Source organism: Sorghum bicolor, chromosome 2, assembly GCF_000003195.3.
Source record: "Sorghum bicolor cultivar BTx623 chromosome 2, Sorghum_bicolor_NCBIv3, whole genome shotgun sequence".
Classification (NCBI taxonomy): Eukaryota; Viridiplantae; Streptophyta; class Magnoliopsida; order Poales; family Poaceae; genus Sorghum; species Sorghum bicolor.
This window is the reverse complement of record NC_012871.2, coordinates 72,850,271-72,867,143: the sequence shown is the minus strand read 5'-3', so window position 1 is coordinate 72,867,143 and position 16,873 is coordinate 72,850,271. Positions and strand designations below refer to the sequence as shown.

Below are 16,873 nucleotides of genomic sequence, written 5' to 3'. Positions count from 1 at the left end.
GCTTTGATTTGAAATGAAATTTGGTGGGGAATCTCTCCCCCCCGTTGCATCAAAAAAAAAATTAGTATTAGAGAATTGCATGCTGGTACTGCTTTAATCATGCATGATTCATATTCTGAAATTAGTTATGGAATTATCTTGTTTTTTTTTTTACAATAGCCGGGCCATTATTTTGCAATGGATTTAAACAACTAGTATCCACGAGATCCATATGCAAATCTGGGGAAGCATCACTTACACTTACAATCAGAGCGTGCCATTCAATTTGCTAAATGACAATGTAAGCACAACTGAAAGCTACGCAAATGAATAGAGACAAAGGGCAATCAACAAAAACACAAATGAGTCACTAGTTACTTCAGAGTATACTGACAACGAAATTTACATGACCCAGACTAGGATATATATTTTTATTTATAATCCATTTTGAATCAATATTTTAACGATAATCTACTTTAAAAAATGTTTAGAAAAGGTAGCAGTAAAATGAAGTTGCAATGCATGTCCAAAGTCATCTAAAATAGAGTATCCCACATACAAGAAGCTGAAGATTTACGTACTGGTACGAGCATCTCAAAAGACTATATATAAACCAAACTCAACAGGGCAATACGCATGAGGTTCTTGACGAATAGTCGAATACAGTTCCTTAATAGTATCTTGGTAAATTACTGAAAAAGCTAGCCGGAACAACAGTATACCAACACGCAACAAAAAATAGTATCCGTCGAAATGGATCAGCCAGCAGGTGCGCCGCGCGCTCACGACTCACGAGAACGAGAGGCCTGATCCACGGAGCTTCTCTTCCATGACGGCATCCAGACGTCCGGCCATCTCTGGAGTCATGTGGTTGGTCCAATCTCCAGCTTCGCCCCTCCTGAAGTAGGAGTCGTTAGCGAACGTGCCTTCCAGCACCACTCCGGCAGGAGACGCCGATGCCGACGAGCCTGGCCTGTTGACGTCGAGGTTTCTCATCTTCTCGAAGCTGCACAGCGTCACGATGTCCGTGACGACTCCGGCCGCCTCCTCGTCCTCCGAGAACGGCTGGCCGACGAACTCGGCAAGCTTCCTGGTGCCGCCGACTGGGTCGCGCAGCAAGTGCTCATACCTCAGGAACAGCACCGTCTCCGGGCTCGCCTTGCTGGCGTTCCAGTACCCGAGGACATGGTCCCAGATGGGGCCGCTTAGACCGGTGCCGTCGCAGGCCGGCTCGAACACGTCGAGGAACGACAGGGCGGGTTGCATTCTCCGGCCGAAGTGCCACATAGAAACCACCATGTCCTTGGGATCCCTGCATATGTAGACCATCTTGCAGCCGGGGTTGGCGGCGATGGAGGCCGGCAGGAGCGAGTGGTGCATGTGCGTGGCCATGAGCCTCGGCGACGGCAGCGCGTCCATCCGGCTCCCCCACCCCGCGGCGAAGAGCTTCTCCATGAACGGCACGCAGTCGTGCGGGTTGAGGCGGAGGAGCGGGTGCGCCGCGTCGTGCGCCGGCGGGTGCGCTCCCCGCGCCGTGGTGGCGAACGCCAGCGCCTTGAGCCACGTGGTGCCGCACTTGGGCGCGCTCGCGAGCACCACGTCGCCCCGGCGCGGCGCGAACAGCCCGCGCTGCACGGCCATTATCCCCGGCACCCACGGCGCCAGCACCCAGGTGCCCTGGTAGCAGCGCAGCCGCAGCTTGGGGTTGCTCGGCAGCGACGAGGCCAAGCTCTCGTACTCCTTCACTCGGGGATCCTTCTTCTCGGCGTCCGCGTCGGCGTCGACGCCGCTACCGGCGTTGTTGAATGGCAACGGCACTGGCCCGATACCGTTGGGCGCGTTGTTGGTGCTCGTCGCCATGGTACGTAGCAGCAGAGTAGCAGCCCGGCTGCTGCTCAAGTGCTAAGCGTATCAGCGATTCAGTGTGTGGAATGGAATGGTCAGCGTGCTCTCTGCTGATTGTTGTGCGAAAAGTCGGCTGGTCTGCAGAACTTCTCTATCAGGTCCTGCGTCGTCATAAGAGCTCCACGCCCGAGGCTTGTTTCGAGGTCGCATATAACGTCACTAGATGCTAAAACGTGACTGGAGTCAGAAAACGTGCTATTAGTTGCCATCATATCACAATCGAGCAGACACTGACAGAGAAACTGAATGGAACCTATCTGTCTTATATTAGATAAACTCAATCTGTTATTTGTCTCCTTTTTTTTTGGTCTATAATAAGCGGTGGACGATATGCGAGGTCATCCATGGCCAATTGGCCATGGTTAACCTAGCTACACACAGGCATATTGGTGTGGTTGTTGGATGGAGGAGATATGGATCATGGCTTTCCTTTCCATAAATGTTTGGCGAGCGTGCAGCTCTTATGACCGGCTAATTTCTTTGCTCGCTCGCTTACTCAGCGCAACGGCCCAGATAACCTCTTTCCCTCATGTGCTTTCGGGCCTCGGTGCTTCCTTTGTTCATTCACTCCTCGGCCCAGCCGAGAGGCTTCTTCCCCATAGAGGCTACTTGGAAGACATGTTTTTTTTTTGTTAAAAATAAACCAGAATCATGGTAAACTACTGTCCTTAATTATTTTTCAAGCCACATTGAATTGATGGTAAGCAGGCCTAATACCATTGAGAAAAACAATGACCCGAAGAAGTCTAGTCTAGTCTAGAAAATAAAACCTCAACTGTAGAGGTCCTCCTAGCCCACCTACTCCTTCCTGTCCCATGAAAAATATCATTGCTTCTGAAAAGTCAAATATTTCAAACTATATATAAATAAATATTAATATTTGTGATATATATTACATGAATATTTGAATATATTTTTATAATAAAATTATTTATAGATATAAATATTGCTAAAATTTTGTATAAACTCGATCAAAGTTAAGAAAAATTAACTGGCACGAATCTCACAATATCATTGTTTAGAGGACAGGGTGAGTAGTCAGTAATTAGACCTTAGCGGCACCAACAATAAGGGAGAGGGAGAGAGGTTCATTCAAAATTTTTCCCCAAAATTTGGATCTGTTGTGTGTGGTGAGTTCTTAACAAGACATGCTATGTTTTACTATAATAGAAGATCTATGTTATTTAGATATAAACATAGGTTATTATTTAAAAGTATACCTATAATAGTATTTAGATATAAATATAGGTGAATGTTTTAAAGTATATCTATAATAGTAGAGGTTAGAAATATTTTAAAAACATAACAAAATCTAATGGCTACTATTGTCAATTCAATTAGAGTTTTTAACAAGCAATGACAGTATATGATCTTTTTATATTTTGTATAAACTCGGTCAAAGTTAAGAAAATTTAACTGGCACGAATCTCATAATGCCATTGTTTTGGGGACAGAGTGAGTAGTCCGTAATTAGACCTTAGCGGCACCAACAATAAGGGAGAGGGAGAGAGGTTCATTCAAAAATTTTCCCCAAAATTTGGATCTGTTGTGTGTGGCGAGTTCTTAACAAGACATGCTATGTTTTACTGTAATAGAAGATATGTGTTATTTAGATATAAACATAGGTGATTATTTAAAAGTATACCTATAATAGTATTTAGATATAAATATAGGTGATTGTTTTAAAGTATATCTATAATAGTAGAGGTTAGAAATATTTTAAAAACATAACGAAATCTAATGCTACTATTGTCAATTCAATTAGAGTTTTTAACAAGCAATGACAGTATATGATCTTTTTAGATTTACATTACAGGATAGAAATCTTAGAGCATCTCCAAGAGTTTGGCTAAAATTAATAGCTAAATTCTAATGTTTAGCCATTTTGTAAAATAGATAACATTTTAAAAAAGAAGAGATCCACAACAGTCTTGCTATCAGATAGCTAGTGTCAGTGGTTGGCTATATATAGCCAACGAGAATCAAGGAATAGCAAACTTTTTATTTTACAAAACCAAATAGCACATCTGTTGGAGCCTATTTTTCTCCTATACAAGTTCTAAAAAGCCTTCATAATAAGAATAGCAAAGCTGTTGGAGTTGCTCTTAATGTCATTCTTTAACGTTGGCTGATTGTGGTCCTTTTTTAAGATGGACCAGAAATGTGTCTAATGAGTGAGTAGCCCTAAAAAAACAGTAAATAACAAGAAGATGATAAATATGTTTTTGTCAAAAACCAAGTCATTTTGGCTCTACCGAATACACCAAATGATTACACTTGCTCCATTGCAAACTTGAAAGCGTATATCTACTAGCCGAAGCCAAGGAGAAAAAAATCAGCAGAGTTTGTTGGTGGATGTAAACCGAATGCAGTTTCAAACACCCTCCAAACAAAAGTGAATCGGAAAAAGATGTCTGAATAGTTTCTTTTGTGTTATAGAAACAACTCAATTACGCTTTACAAAGTTATGGAGATAACTTTTTAAACTTTGACCAATTTTTTAAAAAAAAATACAAAGATTTATGGTATCAAATTAGTATCATTAGATTTATCATAAAATATATTTTTATATGATGCGTATTTTATGTCATAGATGCTGGATTTTAGGAATTAATTCTTTCATGGATGGAGTGAGTACAATTTAGAGAGAGACGTTTCTGAAAATAATTATTTAAAACAGAAAAGTGGTCAAAATATGCTGAATTCTGAGGCATGGATGACGTGGCTTGGAGCTTTGCTGCTTGTCTTGACGGGCGCGCCAAGTTAGCACTCGGCTCATTGTTATTAAACAGAAAAACTCTAGACCACGTGGTCAGCAGCCAAGTCCAAATTTGCTTGACCCTTATCATCAACTAAAGTTCAGAGTAGCTTTGCATGATTGGTCCACCTCATCATTTCCGTTATAAACGCGCGCCCACTTCCCCGGAAACCGCACAGCCAGTCGGTGGCACAGAGCACTCGCTTCACTTCTCTGCCTCCGCTAGCGCAACGCCGTCTGCTTCTCATCACTTCCATGGCCGCCGCCGCCTCGGTGGCTCCGTCCGGCCCAGTCCCGTTCACGGAAGTCGACGATGGCACGGTCCCGGAGCACACTCCCAAGGAGGAGTTCGGCGACCTTGTGGCCTCCCTGCCGCGCAGGGAGCAGTCCATCCTGGAGCTGCGTCTGTACCAGGGCTTCTGGCTGCCGGAGCACTGGGTGCCCGGAACCATCGTGTTCCAGCGCCGCTTCACGCCGCGCCCCGACGACGTGATCCTCGCCAGCTACCCCAAGTGCGGCACGACATGGCTCAAGGCGCTGGCCTTCGCCACGGCGGCGCGTACGGCGTACCCGCCCTCTGACGCCGGGCACCCGCTCCGCCGGATGAACCCGCACGACTGCATCCCGTTCATCGACGAGATCTTCGCCGGCGGGGAGGACGCGAAGCTCGACGCGCTCCCGTCGCCGCGACTGATGAACACGCACCTGCCCTACGCCCTGCTCCCGGCGTCCGTCGTCACTGCCACCGGCGGGTGCAGGGTCGCGTACGTGTGCAGGGACCCCAAGGACATGGTGGTCTCGCTCTGGCACTTCCTCCGACGCACCAAGCCGGACCTCTCGTTCGCCGACACGTTCGAGTCCGTCTGCGACGGCACCGTGGCGGCCGGCCCGGTCTGGGACCACGTCCTCTCGTACTGGCGCGCGAGCGTCGCGACCCCGGACAGGGCGCTCTTCCTGAAGTACGAGGACCTGCTGCGGGACCCCGCCGGCAACGTGCGGCGGCTCGCCGAGTTCATGGGCTGCCCGTTCTCGGCCGCCGAGGAGGCCGCCGGCAACGTCGCGGCCGTCGTGGAGCTGTGCAGCTTCGACGAGATGAAGGGACTGGAGGTGAATAGGCCTGGTGGTGGCACCGCGGGGAAGTACCGCGCCATGCCGCGCGACGCATTCTTCCGGAAGGGTGTCGCCGGGGACTGGGCGAACCATATGACGCCGGAGATGGCGGCGCGGCTGGACCAGATCTTCCGTGACAAGCTCCAAGGGACGGGGCTCGCCTTCTCGTAATGCTTAACAATCATTTCGAGACGTGGACGCTTTTGGATTTGCGATTCTCTTGGCAGTTTTGCGTGTCTACATTTCCGGAGGAATATATGGTAATGCAAATGTGTCTACATGAGTGGAATAAAGAGCGATTTTATATTGGTCACACGATTCGATCAAATTTTTATATTTGTTTGTTCAGAGTCTAAGAAACAAATGTAATTCCTTCAATAGGTGCTGCAATTGCAACTGCAAAACTCTCAAGTTCTGTCATTAGTGTTACGTTGAATTGGGCGTGTCTTCAACACATCAGGTGTACAAGTGACAATATGCTGATAACTTCTGATATACTCCCTCCATCTCAAATTGTACGCTATTCCAATAATCTTGGAGAGTCAAAACATTTTCACATTTGACCAAAATTATAGAGAAAAATACTAAGATTTGTAACGTAAAGTGAATATACTATGAAAATATAATTAAAGAAAAATCTAATGATATTTAGTTAGTATTATAATTAAGGAAAATATAAATTTGGTCAAACGTAGAAAAGTTTGACTCTCCAAGATTCTTGGAATGACTTACAATTTGGTATAGAGAGAGTAGTAGACTTAAAAGTCTTCCAAATATTGATTCACATTTACACGCCATGTATAAAACTTATACCACAACAAGACATGTATAAGAAACAAATACATTTCTGATTTTTTTCAACAAAACATTCAATTATTCCCTCAAACAACACTCTAGAGCATTTGGATTATGCAGCAATCCATTACCAACAAGCATTTTTTTTTCGCGATCGGGCCATTCACCCGTATTTAACAAGCATCAATATTTAAATTGGGACTAGGCCTTCTTTTCCTAGGTGGAAAGAAATCAATAGAATCTAGAATCTTTCCTAGTCCATATTTGAGTCCAAAATCATCCGTGACATCATCTTACTGATCTGAATGAAAAGAAACATAGAAGGTAGCACCTGTCAGTTAGCTTTCTACCACGCATGCTAAAATCAACTAAGATGTGTGTTTGATTAATATATATGCACTATCCCCACTCTCTTGTGATGGTATAGTATTTTTTGCATTTGGATAATTTGATTGTATTTATTAAAATAACAAAACAAAACACATATATATAGTAGAGTTACCTCTCTTTCGCTCATACCGATCATGCTTCCAAGATAGTTAATCTGGAAAGGAAAATCAGTTTATGTGATATTCTCCATTTCATATTTTTTTTAATTCTAACTTCTTAAGTATTCAATATAGAAGGTTTACCTCTTTTAGTGGCTATGGTGACTCCTCTCAAAGTTCAAGTATAAAATATGTCAGTACCCTACACATCAACAACATGTTAGCAAGACATAATGATAAGTCCATGGGAAGCATGCAAGACTATTGCTCTATATTTCGTGACTTGCTGGCATTAATATTTATGGTTTAAACATACAATATGCTATAACATTGAAAAAATATAACCTGATTTTCAACACAACGAACCATTTGGCTAGGATTTGTAGATATTTTAGTGAATAAGACTACACAAGTTGTTGGTGGCTGCACGAGAATGAATGAAGACTCCTCAAATATTTCACTAAGATGACCTTCCACTTACTTTTATTTATGCTTATGTTCACACCCAACTATGAGGGATGTTCCTAGTATAAATAGATCTTGTAATCCATCATTAGAGATGTGAGTTGATATTGATATGATGTGAGAAGTGAGTATGACTCTTCTTTGAAAAAACCCATAGAGTAACCTCTAGTGCTAGTTGACCTTGTTGAGTGATCTGTGAGTGATTCTAGTTTTATCCAATCTACCTTCCGCAAATAGATCCTTATCACATAAGTAATTATTTGTGTTCGGATGAGTGCATAATCTTTAAGATTCTAAGTACATTTAAAGTTTTGTAACTAAACATAAATAAAGTCGGTTCACAATAAATGTTATGTTAGTGACAATACTTAATAGCTCAATTTATAAATTTAGGGTGTGGCAGGAATTTAGTTTCTCCCATAAATGACTCCCATCCTGTTAAGAACACATGCAGACTGTCTACATGCAGAAGTTGCTATACATGATAAATATGTGAACAAGGAGTGCCAACGCAATCTAGCTTCTAGCAAGAACAAGCAATTTCATTCAAACTGACTTCTATCATCTTGCAATGCACCTCGTGCTTGGTCTCCATTTCATCCTTCTTCATACTCAGGGTCTATTTAGTTCTCCGTGGAATGCAAAATGCAGAATACCAACTACTTTGGAATGATGAAAATACAAAATACTAAAATTTTCAAGGTTGTTTAGTTCAATCCAAAATGCATAATTTATTGCCCTCATTATGGACTTTTAAGGCTCTTTTGAGTTTTTTTCTTCTTAAGGCCAAAATTCAAAATGAAGAATGGTAACCATTTAGTCAAAAATTATGCATGATGTTTAGTTCTATTATATAAAATGATGAACCAAAACTCGGAATTTTTTTAGGATGAGAGGAGAACTAAACATCCACCACATATTTAATAAAAAATGGGCAAAAACTTCAGGGGCATCTTCAGCATATTATCCTGCACCAAACTCACTTGCATCGACGCATCGCAATGTCTCGATCCAGAGCCAAAGAGGCCCTCCCAGCCGGATTAAGATTCAATGACTTTCCTCTTTAGAGTCATAATGTAACTTTCTCTCGATCTGCCCTCTGAATCAGAACCAAAGGCTATCCTTGCTCTCAGTCGGGAGGGCCATCTGTCAGCCACTCTTGGGTTTCATTGAGACCGAATTTTCTCTTTTGGATCTAGTGGAGGAGGAGTGGTGCCATGTCGAATAGGCGGGCGGCGGTCGCGAGCACGAGGAGAAGTTGAAGCTCGACTACAGGTTGAAGTTCACCTGTAGCGGGCTCGTGTTGTGGCAGCCGACAACAGCGATGGCGTTTGGCCGGCAAGGGAAGACGCAGCGCAGGGCGAGCCTATGGCGTGGTCGGGCGCCGGATGACCGATGAGGCACACTCGTGCTTGGACTGACACTGGCACGAGTCTAGTGGGAGCATTGCGGCGCGTGACACAGACAAGCCCAGGGGTACGCGGTGGAGCATGACAGTTGACAAGGGCGATGCGGTGAGCTTTTGGGGCGAGATGCGCGGATGAGAACGACCGGGGTGGAGCTTCGAAGTCTGCTCGCTTGAATCCTCCAATCATCCAAGTATGCCCTTTTAGCCAGGAGTAGCATGAACTCAATCAATCTTAAATTAAGATGTTCGATTTTTTTAATACCAAATTTGACAACTTGTCTTATTCAAAAATTTATGTTAAATGACACTTTTTTTATCATGGCTTGGTTTATTAGTAAAAGTTCTTCAAGAATGAGGCCTTGTTTAGTTGGTAAAAAAACTTGGGTTTGACTAATGTAGCACTTTCATTTGTATTTGACTAATATTGTCCAATTATGAACTAACTAGCCTCAAAAGATTCATCTCGCGAATTACATACAAACTGTACAACTAGTTATTTTATATTTAAATTTAATGCTTCATGCATGCGTCCAAAGATTTGATGTGTCGGAAAATCTTGAAAAAACTTGAGAAATTAAACAATGGCTTGACTTAAATTTGACTATGTTTGCACAATTTTTTTTAATAAGACAAATGGTTAAAATTAGAGTAAAAAAAAGTTAAACGTCTTATAATTTAAAGTAGAGGACCGAGCAAATCTATAGATATTGTTCATGCATTTCAATTGATACTCTCGTGCGGCGGCGGGGAGCCGGACTGCGCGTAGTGAATAAATCAAGATCGTTGATCGACCAAAAACAAGCGGCAAGCACAGGCACAAGAGGGTTAAGACACGAGCAGATATATACTAGCAGGAGAATATATATATATATATATATATATATATATATATATATATATATATATATATATATATATATATATATATATATATAGAAACTGAAATCGCCATTACATATCCGTGAAAGCAAAAAGACGAAATCAGGATGACGCCGTCACCGCGCGCTCGATTTGTTTTATTTATTTCTAGCTCCCCTGGCTAGCGCCAGTGAGCAAATGCGGCGACGGCCATCATCAGGACACCCGGCCGATCACTGCGCCCACCAGGCTGCGACGGCCATGAACACGTAGGAGATCACGGACATCACGACGTAGGAGATCAGAGCTCCCAGCACCGCGGACCACATCTTGGCGATGGCCGGCCGGGAAGGAGCAGCTATAGCGCGCGGCGGCGCAGCAGGTGTTGCTTGGAGGAGAGTGATGATCAGATCAAGCGAGCTTCTGGCAATCCGGTTGCGCCAGGGACTGCGAGAGAGGGGCCATCTATTTGTACTAGGCTGCAGCGCCTCATGGTGGTAGGGAGCCAACGGAGGTGGAGGGAGCCCAGGAGGCGTCTGCTGGTCTTCTCAGTGCGTTGCATTTTCATGCGTTGGCAATTGCTGCCGGAGGGAGACGAAGACGAAGCGTACGTACGCGCGAAACGCGTGTGCGTGGTGCGTCTCTGGCCACGTACTGTGGCTCTACTGCTCGCTGCAACCCGACCCCACTTGGCAAAGTTAATGAGTTGTGTGCAATGAAAGACAAGAGAGAACGGTAGCCGGCCGCCGGATCAAATGCAGAAGCGGACTCGATGTTTGGGAATGAGAACGACGAGGGCACGAGGTAATTAATATTTTTTTATAATGAACGAGGTATAATAATTAATAAATGAATATTCATTCATTTTCACGAATTGGAAATGGAATGAGTTTTTTTACGAAATGATAATTGTGTGTGATAGGGATCTAGTATATTTTCTTCTAGAAATGTTTATCTACTAAAATAGAACCACGTGGTATTGATAAGAATCAATAAAACCATTTGGCTATTGATCCAGATTCTTCTTAAAGTGATCTAGAATCACTGCAAATTTAAAACACCTATTTGGGTGATTCAATTCTCTAGTTCAAAACAAAAAAACGTTGATGGGGTCTTCCACGGATAATCGCTTAGCTCCATAGAGTGTGTTTGCTAGGGACAGATCCACTTGAGAATCCACAAACATCACTAGCATCCAAACACACCTTAAATGAGTTTTACAAATGCTAGGAACCGATTCAATGTAAAACCAAAAGTTCATATACTTTTTTTTATCCGGTCAGTAGTTTCGATGAGCAACATGCATGCATCCAACATCATAACGCAATTACACAAAAGATTTGGGATTTGTCGAGCGCATGACAGCAAGTCAAATCGTTGAACGAGCAAATACAAGCACAAGCACGAGGATCGGATAAGGGTAACAAATAAACAGAACACTAGCATGGATGATGATGAACAAACAGTGACATGCGGGATCAGTACATCCGTGAAGACAAAAGGCTGCTGCCTGCGCAAACGACTACGGAACACACTGCACCACCAGGGAGGACGCCGTCTCCACGCTGTCTTTCATTTGCTTGTCTTGCTCACCGCGCGCGTTTGCGCCCTAGCGCTAGGGAGCTTCCGGGCCTTTCTCTTGTGGGGCTTAGTGCAGTTGCGACCTTCCAAGGAACGACCCTGCCCAGCAACGACGGGAGCCGACTTTGTCACCACCGGGTCAGCAGCCACCACCACCGGGGCCAACACGTCGACCACAGTGGCCGCTGCCTCCGGCACCACTGCCGCCAGCACCGCCGCGGCAGCCGCCGCCGGCACCATCGGGGCCACAGCTGAGGCCACCACAGGGGCCAACGCCGCCACCACCACCGGGGCAGCCGCCGCCGACACGACCGGCGCCACCGCCGCCACCACCGGGGCCGCCGCCGCCACCACCGCCGCATGCACCGGGGCCGCAGCCGCCGCCACAGGGGCCGCCACCGCGGCATGCACCGGGGCCGCCACCGCCGTCGCCTGGGAGATGACAGAAGCGATCACATCGAACATCTTGGTGCCACGCGGAGCCGTTGCTTGGGCTGTTGGTGACGTCTGCTGGCCTTTACACTGGTGTATGGACTGCACTGTGGGTAGACGGTTTGCGAGACAGAGGTCATGTAGTATGTATTTATAGCTGCAATGGGTTCTATGTGTAGTTGCGTTGCATGCGTTCGTAATTGCTGTCGTCTCGTCTGACCGTCTCCGCCACTCTCATGTAGTGTGGTCACCTCGACGTGGGCACAGCTGTGCGCGGCTCGGCGTCCAACGCCGCGTGCTGCCCGCGTCCACCGATTGGCCGCAGCGTCGCCTTGCCTGCGTGCTCCTGTGCGTTGCCGTGCCTTCTGGCCGTCGCCCTGCGCCCCTGCTCTCGTGCCCGACCAGCGTCTCGCTGCACGCCCCGTCAACCTCGCGGCACGCGCCGTCACCTCTCTGCCCGCTGCGTCGCCATGCTCGCCGCGCCATAGCACTGGCTGCCGCCCTGCGTCGACCACCGCCTTTGCTCTGATACCCGCTGCGTCGCCAATCGCCATGCTCGCCGGGCCATAGCACTGGCTGCCGCCCTGCGTCCACCACCGCCCTCGCTCTGATGCCCGCTGCGTCGCCAATCGCTATGCTCGCCGCGCCATAGCACTGGCTGCCGCCCTGCGTCGACCACCGCCCTCGCTCATCTGATGCCCGCTGTGCGTCGCCAATCGCCATGCTCTCGGCGCCATAGTGCGCACGTGGTTGAGGTGAATCCGTGGGTGCGAGAGCGTGCGACACGCGTCCGTCAAAGCCAACATGTTAGATGACGTGGATGCCCTGCGTGGGGTTTGGGACTCGTGTCGTGCATGAGGGGAGAGGCCAGATTTCACTGTACGTTGAATACTACTAGCGTGTTCTACTGTTGTCCAATGTAGAAATGTCATGGCCGGTGGAAAAAAAAACGTTCAACAAGTTATGAATAGTATTTTTTTAGCTACAAGTGGTGACTGGTGACGACAGATATAATTACGTTATGAAGCGGTCCATCCAACAGACTACAATGCTAGCTATATACTGAGTCGATTCGGTTCACCGATCGTGAATGCATGCATGACACAAGATCAATGAACAAGCACAGGCAAACCGCACGGACAAGCGCAGGATAATTCCAGGAGAGAATCATATGAATACTGCATGACTGCAATACTGCATGCATAAGCATTTAATCAGAGTGACATTTGCGGGCAATACCAAGAGACGATCGACCGATAGGATCGGTTGGGATACCCACATGCATGCTGCTCGTCGCTCGCTATCTTTTAATCACGACGATCCCTAGCTGTCTATCTCACAGCTAGCGCTGCTCTAGCTAGGCACAGGCGGCGCCGAACGCGGCGGCGGCGGCTGCTGCGCCGGCCGTGCGGAGGATGCTAAAGTATAGCTGGGGGTTCGCCTGGAATGCCGCGCGGCAGATGAGCAGGCCCGGCGCCGGGCGCCTTCATCATCGTCCCGACCGCCGCCGCTGCAGCACCGGGCGACTTCAGCATACTGAGCACCATCGCTGCAGGGGACGCCCCGGGGAACAGGAAATGCATGCCGAGGTAGCCAAGGCCAAGGGCGAACAGCGCCGCGGCTCCGAGGCCACCGTTGTCCTCCTCGTTCATCCTGGCGATGGCCGGCCTGCAGGCTTGAGCAGTTGAACGTCAGGTGGGCGGCGTTGCTTCTGCTGCTTGGAGGAGAGCGCGCGAGAGGCTGTGTGGACTGTGGACGGACAGCTAGCGGCGCGTGTCAGGCATCTATTTGTTTGTAGGCTGGAGATCAAGGAGGGGCCAGGCGCGGCTGCTTGCCTTCATCGCGTTTTGCATGTGGCATTGCACATTTGCACTGCATGCGGGCGCAGCGCATTTGCTCCCCCGTCTCGTGGGCTCTCTCGTCACGGCAAGAAGAAGCGCACGCGACGCGAGACGCGCGCGATGGGAGAGGAAGACGAAGAGACAACTTCACAAAGTTGGTGATCAGTGGGTTGAGTTGAGCGCAATGAAAAGACAAGATAACGTACGGTAGCATGATCAGTTTTGGGTTGAGTTGAGCGCAGCGAAAAGAAGAGACAACTTCACAAAATGTAGAATCTGAACTGTTGCTTGGCAGTGAGAATGACGATAAGAGGTGATTAATTAATTTCATTAATTATTAAATGACTTTTTTTTTCATTTGAGTAGGAGAATATAGGCGTGCCGAGGAGAATATAATAGCACACGGTACGTAGCTCCAACAAAGGAAGAATCCCATTCGGTTGTACAATTTCCTAACCAATGTTGGAATAATCATCATGTAGTCTAAAATTTTCTCTTTATTAATAAATATAGATATAAGTCCGGATAAAATAAAATCTTCATCCATTATCTAATAAAGTAAGACATAAAAAAATAAATGAACAAAAAAAATCTCTATTATTAGGTATAGATGTGTGTTTGGGTACTACTGGTGCACTAGCTAGCGCGTCGCGACTCGCGGTCATGATCCATCGCTTTCAAGTTTCAAGCGGTAAGTCGGAAGATATATGTGCGATGTAAGAAAATGCCGAACAATGAAATGCAAACCAAAAAAGTATGGATCTAGTAGACACCAAGACACCCGTATATTGTGTACATCAAACTAGTACTACTAGTACATTAGAGCAAACTATATGGACAGTGGCGGAGCTCGTCAACTTTGATGCCTAGGGCCACTATCAAAGTGTATATGCTTCACGCACCAGGTCAAAATACCATCCGATGGTCTTGCTCGCTTGAGCTTATCTGTTGAATCTGTCTGTCATTAAATAATATTTTTCTCTCACAACAAATCAACGAACAGTATTTTTAGCCACGGCTTTTTAGACAAGTGAACAACAAAACTAACTCATAAATGCATAAGTTTTTTTACAAGTAAATGCATAAGTTTAGATGATACTTAAATCCACAACATAATTGATGGAAATATAAAAGTAGTTAAAGAAATATCTGATTAAAAAATTTGACAACTCTATACTTTCAAACTATATAGGCTACAAAAATTAACATAATAATCAATTATTCATTCATGGAATTCCTAGATTGGTAAAAGTTTATTGTCAAAAATAGAATTAGATTTGAGAATACGAAAATTACCAATCTCCTCTTCTATTGTAATCTGCAAGACAACAACAAATAAAGTAACAACGCAGCAGGTTCTCAGTAGGTCCAACTGTCAAGGACCTCTCCTGCTATCTCCACTGGGCCTCCATCAGCGACTGAGCCTCTTTCTTATCTCTTTGTCAGGCCAAAGTATACAAGATTTAGCCCAACATCTTGAGCCAGGCCAGAAAACTGCATATACTATAGAGGAGATTTTGGGCCACGCCTAGAGCCATGGCCCTACTAGCCCTAGGCCCAAATCCGCCCCTGTATATGGAGTACATTAGAGCACCTATTACTACAACCACACACTCTGCTCGTAGAGCACACAGCACACTAACTAAAGCTAGCCTACCACAACCTTTGCTAGCTGGCCCCATCGCCGCACGGTTGGCCGCATGCTAGTACGTTCACGCCGCAAATGCGGCGACAGCTGCTTGGACGCCGGCGTTGCGGAGCAGCTCGAAGCAGAGCTGCGGGTTGGCCAGGAACGCCGCCCGCGAGATGTGAAGGCCGGCAGCACCGGGAGCCTTCATCATGGCGACCGGTGCGGCAACCGGCCAGAACAAGTACGCGCACGCAGCGCTCACGGCCACGCCAGCGGCCGCGCGGAGGACGACGCCCGTAGTCAAAACCATTGTCGCGTGTGGAACTGTGTAAACTGTGTATCGAAACTGAAAACACAGGATGAGCTTTTGCAAGGACGAACGCAGCAGAGACAGTGAGGAGACTTGAGGATCGGGGTTCAGGGATGACCAGTGTTGACATGGGGTGCACAATTTATAGCTAGGCCACGAACCATCTCGACGGGCACGTCTGGAACCCGGCCGGACGCACAGTGCGAACCCGGCCGGACGCCATCTCGACGGGTTGAGGTAGATCCGCGGGTGCGAGAGCGTGCGACACGTACGCGCCCGTCGAAGCCAACGTGTTAGATGACGTGGCGCCCTGCGTGGGGTTTCACCGTGCTGCGTCGGTGACTCGTGTCGATCATGAGGGGAGAGGCAAGATTTCACTGTACGTTGAATACTACTAGCGTGTTCTACGGTTGTCCAATGTAGAATTGGGAAGGCCGGTGGAAAAAAAAGGCAAAACATACAAGTGCTGACTGCTGACGACAGAAATAATTGTGTTCCACGTTATGAAGCGGTCCATCAAATAGACCACACAATGCTATTGAGTCCATTTGGTTAACAGGCCTAACTAAAAAATCATAAAATTTGGCACCCCAACGCGCGCGTCAGCCCGAGTCTCCAGACGTGCATAAACTCCAACGGGGCTGATTTCCGGCCTAGCTGTAAAAAAAAAAAACTTCTCGGATACCGTGGCTTGAGAGCCTTCGTGATACGGGAAATAATCGTGTTTCACTAAAGTCATCTATATCGTACATGAATACGCTGGCAAGATCATCACAGGGCAAGATCGAGTTTCAGTGAGCAAGCATTCAGCCTCAAAGCAGTAAGAAAAATTTGTTAGTTTGACCTCTTTCTGCATGGCCCAACGGCCATGCAGAGGGATCCGTTTTTCCCCTGATCCGCTCCTGATCGGGGAGCCACAGCCGTTCAATGGCTGGTGGGCCCCTGTTACCCTGCGGTATAAAGAGAAGGGAGGGGAGCCGGGGCACGCACCACGAAGTTGGCCGCCGCCAACACTCCCTCCCACATCTAAACCCTAATCCGATCTAGAGGGTCGCAGACAGTGACGGGAAGATCCACCGCCGCCGCGCTACGACCCGGCGTCTTCTTCTTCGTCTCAGGGAAAGCTACGACGAGGATCTCCATCCACTACTGATGGCGGATCCCGGCTCTTCTGCTCCAAAGACGGCCTTTACTTTATGTACATCTTGATCTTGTATTAGGATCTCGAAACACACTATTATTTACATGTATTAGAATCTGCCCGTCTAATTCCCTGGTTAGTAGATCCAGTTATGTTTTATTAGTTCTATCAT

General features: G+C 46.7%; 2 protein-coding genes across 2 annotated transcripts; one reads left to right on the top strand and one right to left on the bottom strand.

Annotated features, from left to right (window-relative positions):
• On the bottom strand, nucleotides 537–1,987 carry LOC8060663 (cytosolic sulfotransferase 8). The gene has a single exon (XM_002460950.2). It carries the CDS (start codon nucleotides 1,837–1,839, stop codon nucleotides 769–771), a length of 1,071 nt encoding a protein of 356 aa, XP_002460995.1. The 5' UTR covers nucleotides 1,840–1,987; the 3' UTR covers nucleotides 537–768.
• On the top strand, nucleotides 4,802–6,172 carry LOC8081541 (cytosolic sulfotransferase 5). Its single transcript, XM_002463116.2, has one exon. The coding sequence runs from the start codon at nucleotides 4,898–4,900 to the stop codon at nucleotides 5,921–5,923; it is 1,026 nt and encodes a 341-aa protein (XP_002463161.1). The 5' UTR covers nucleotides 4,802–4,897; the 3' UTR covers nucleotides 5,924–6,172.

Coding starts and splice junctions, on each gene's coding strand:
- LOC8060663 (XM_002460950.2), bottom strand. CDS start 1,839: ATGGCGACGAGCACCAACAACGCGCCCAACGGTATCGGGCCAGTGCCG.
- LOC8081541 (XM_002463116.2), top strand. CDS start 4,898: ATGGCCGCCGCCGCCTCGGTGGCTCCGTCCGGCCCAGTCCCGTTCACG.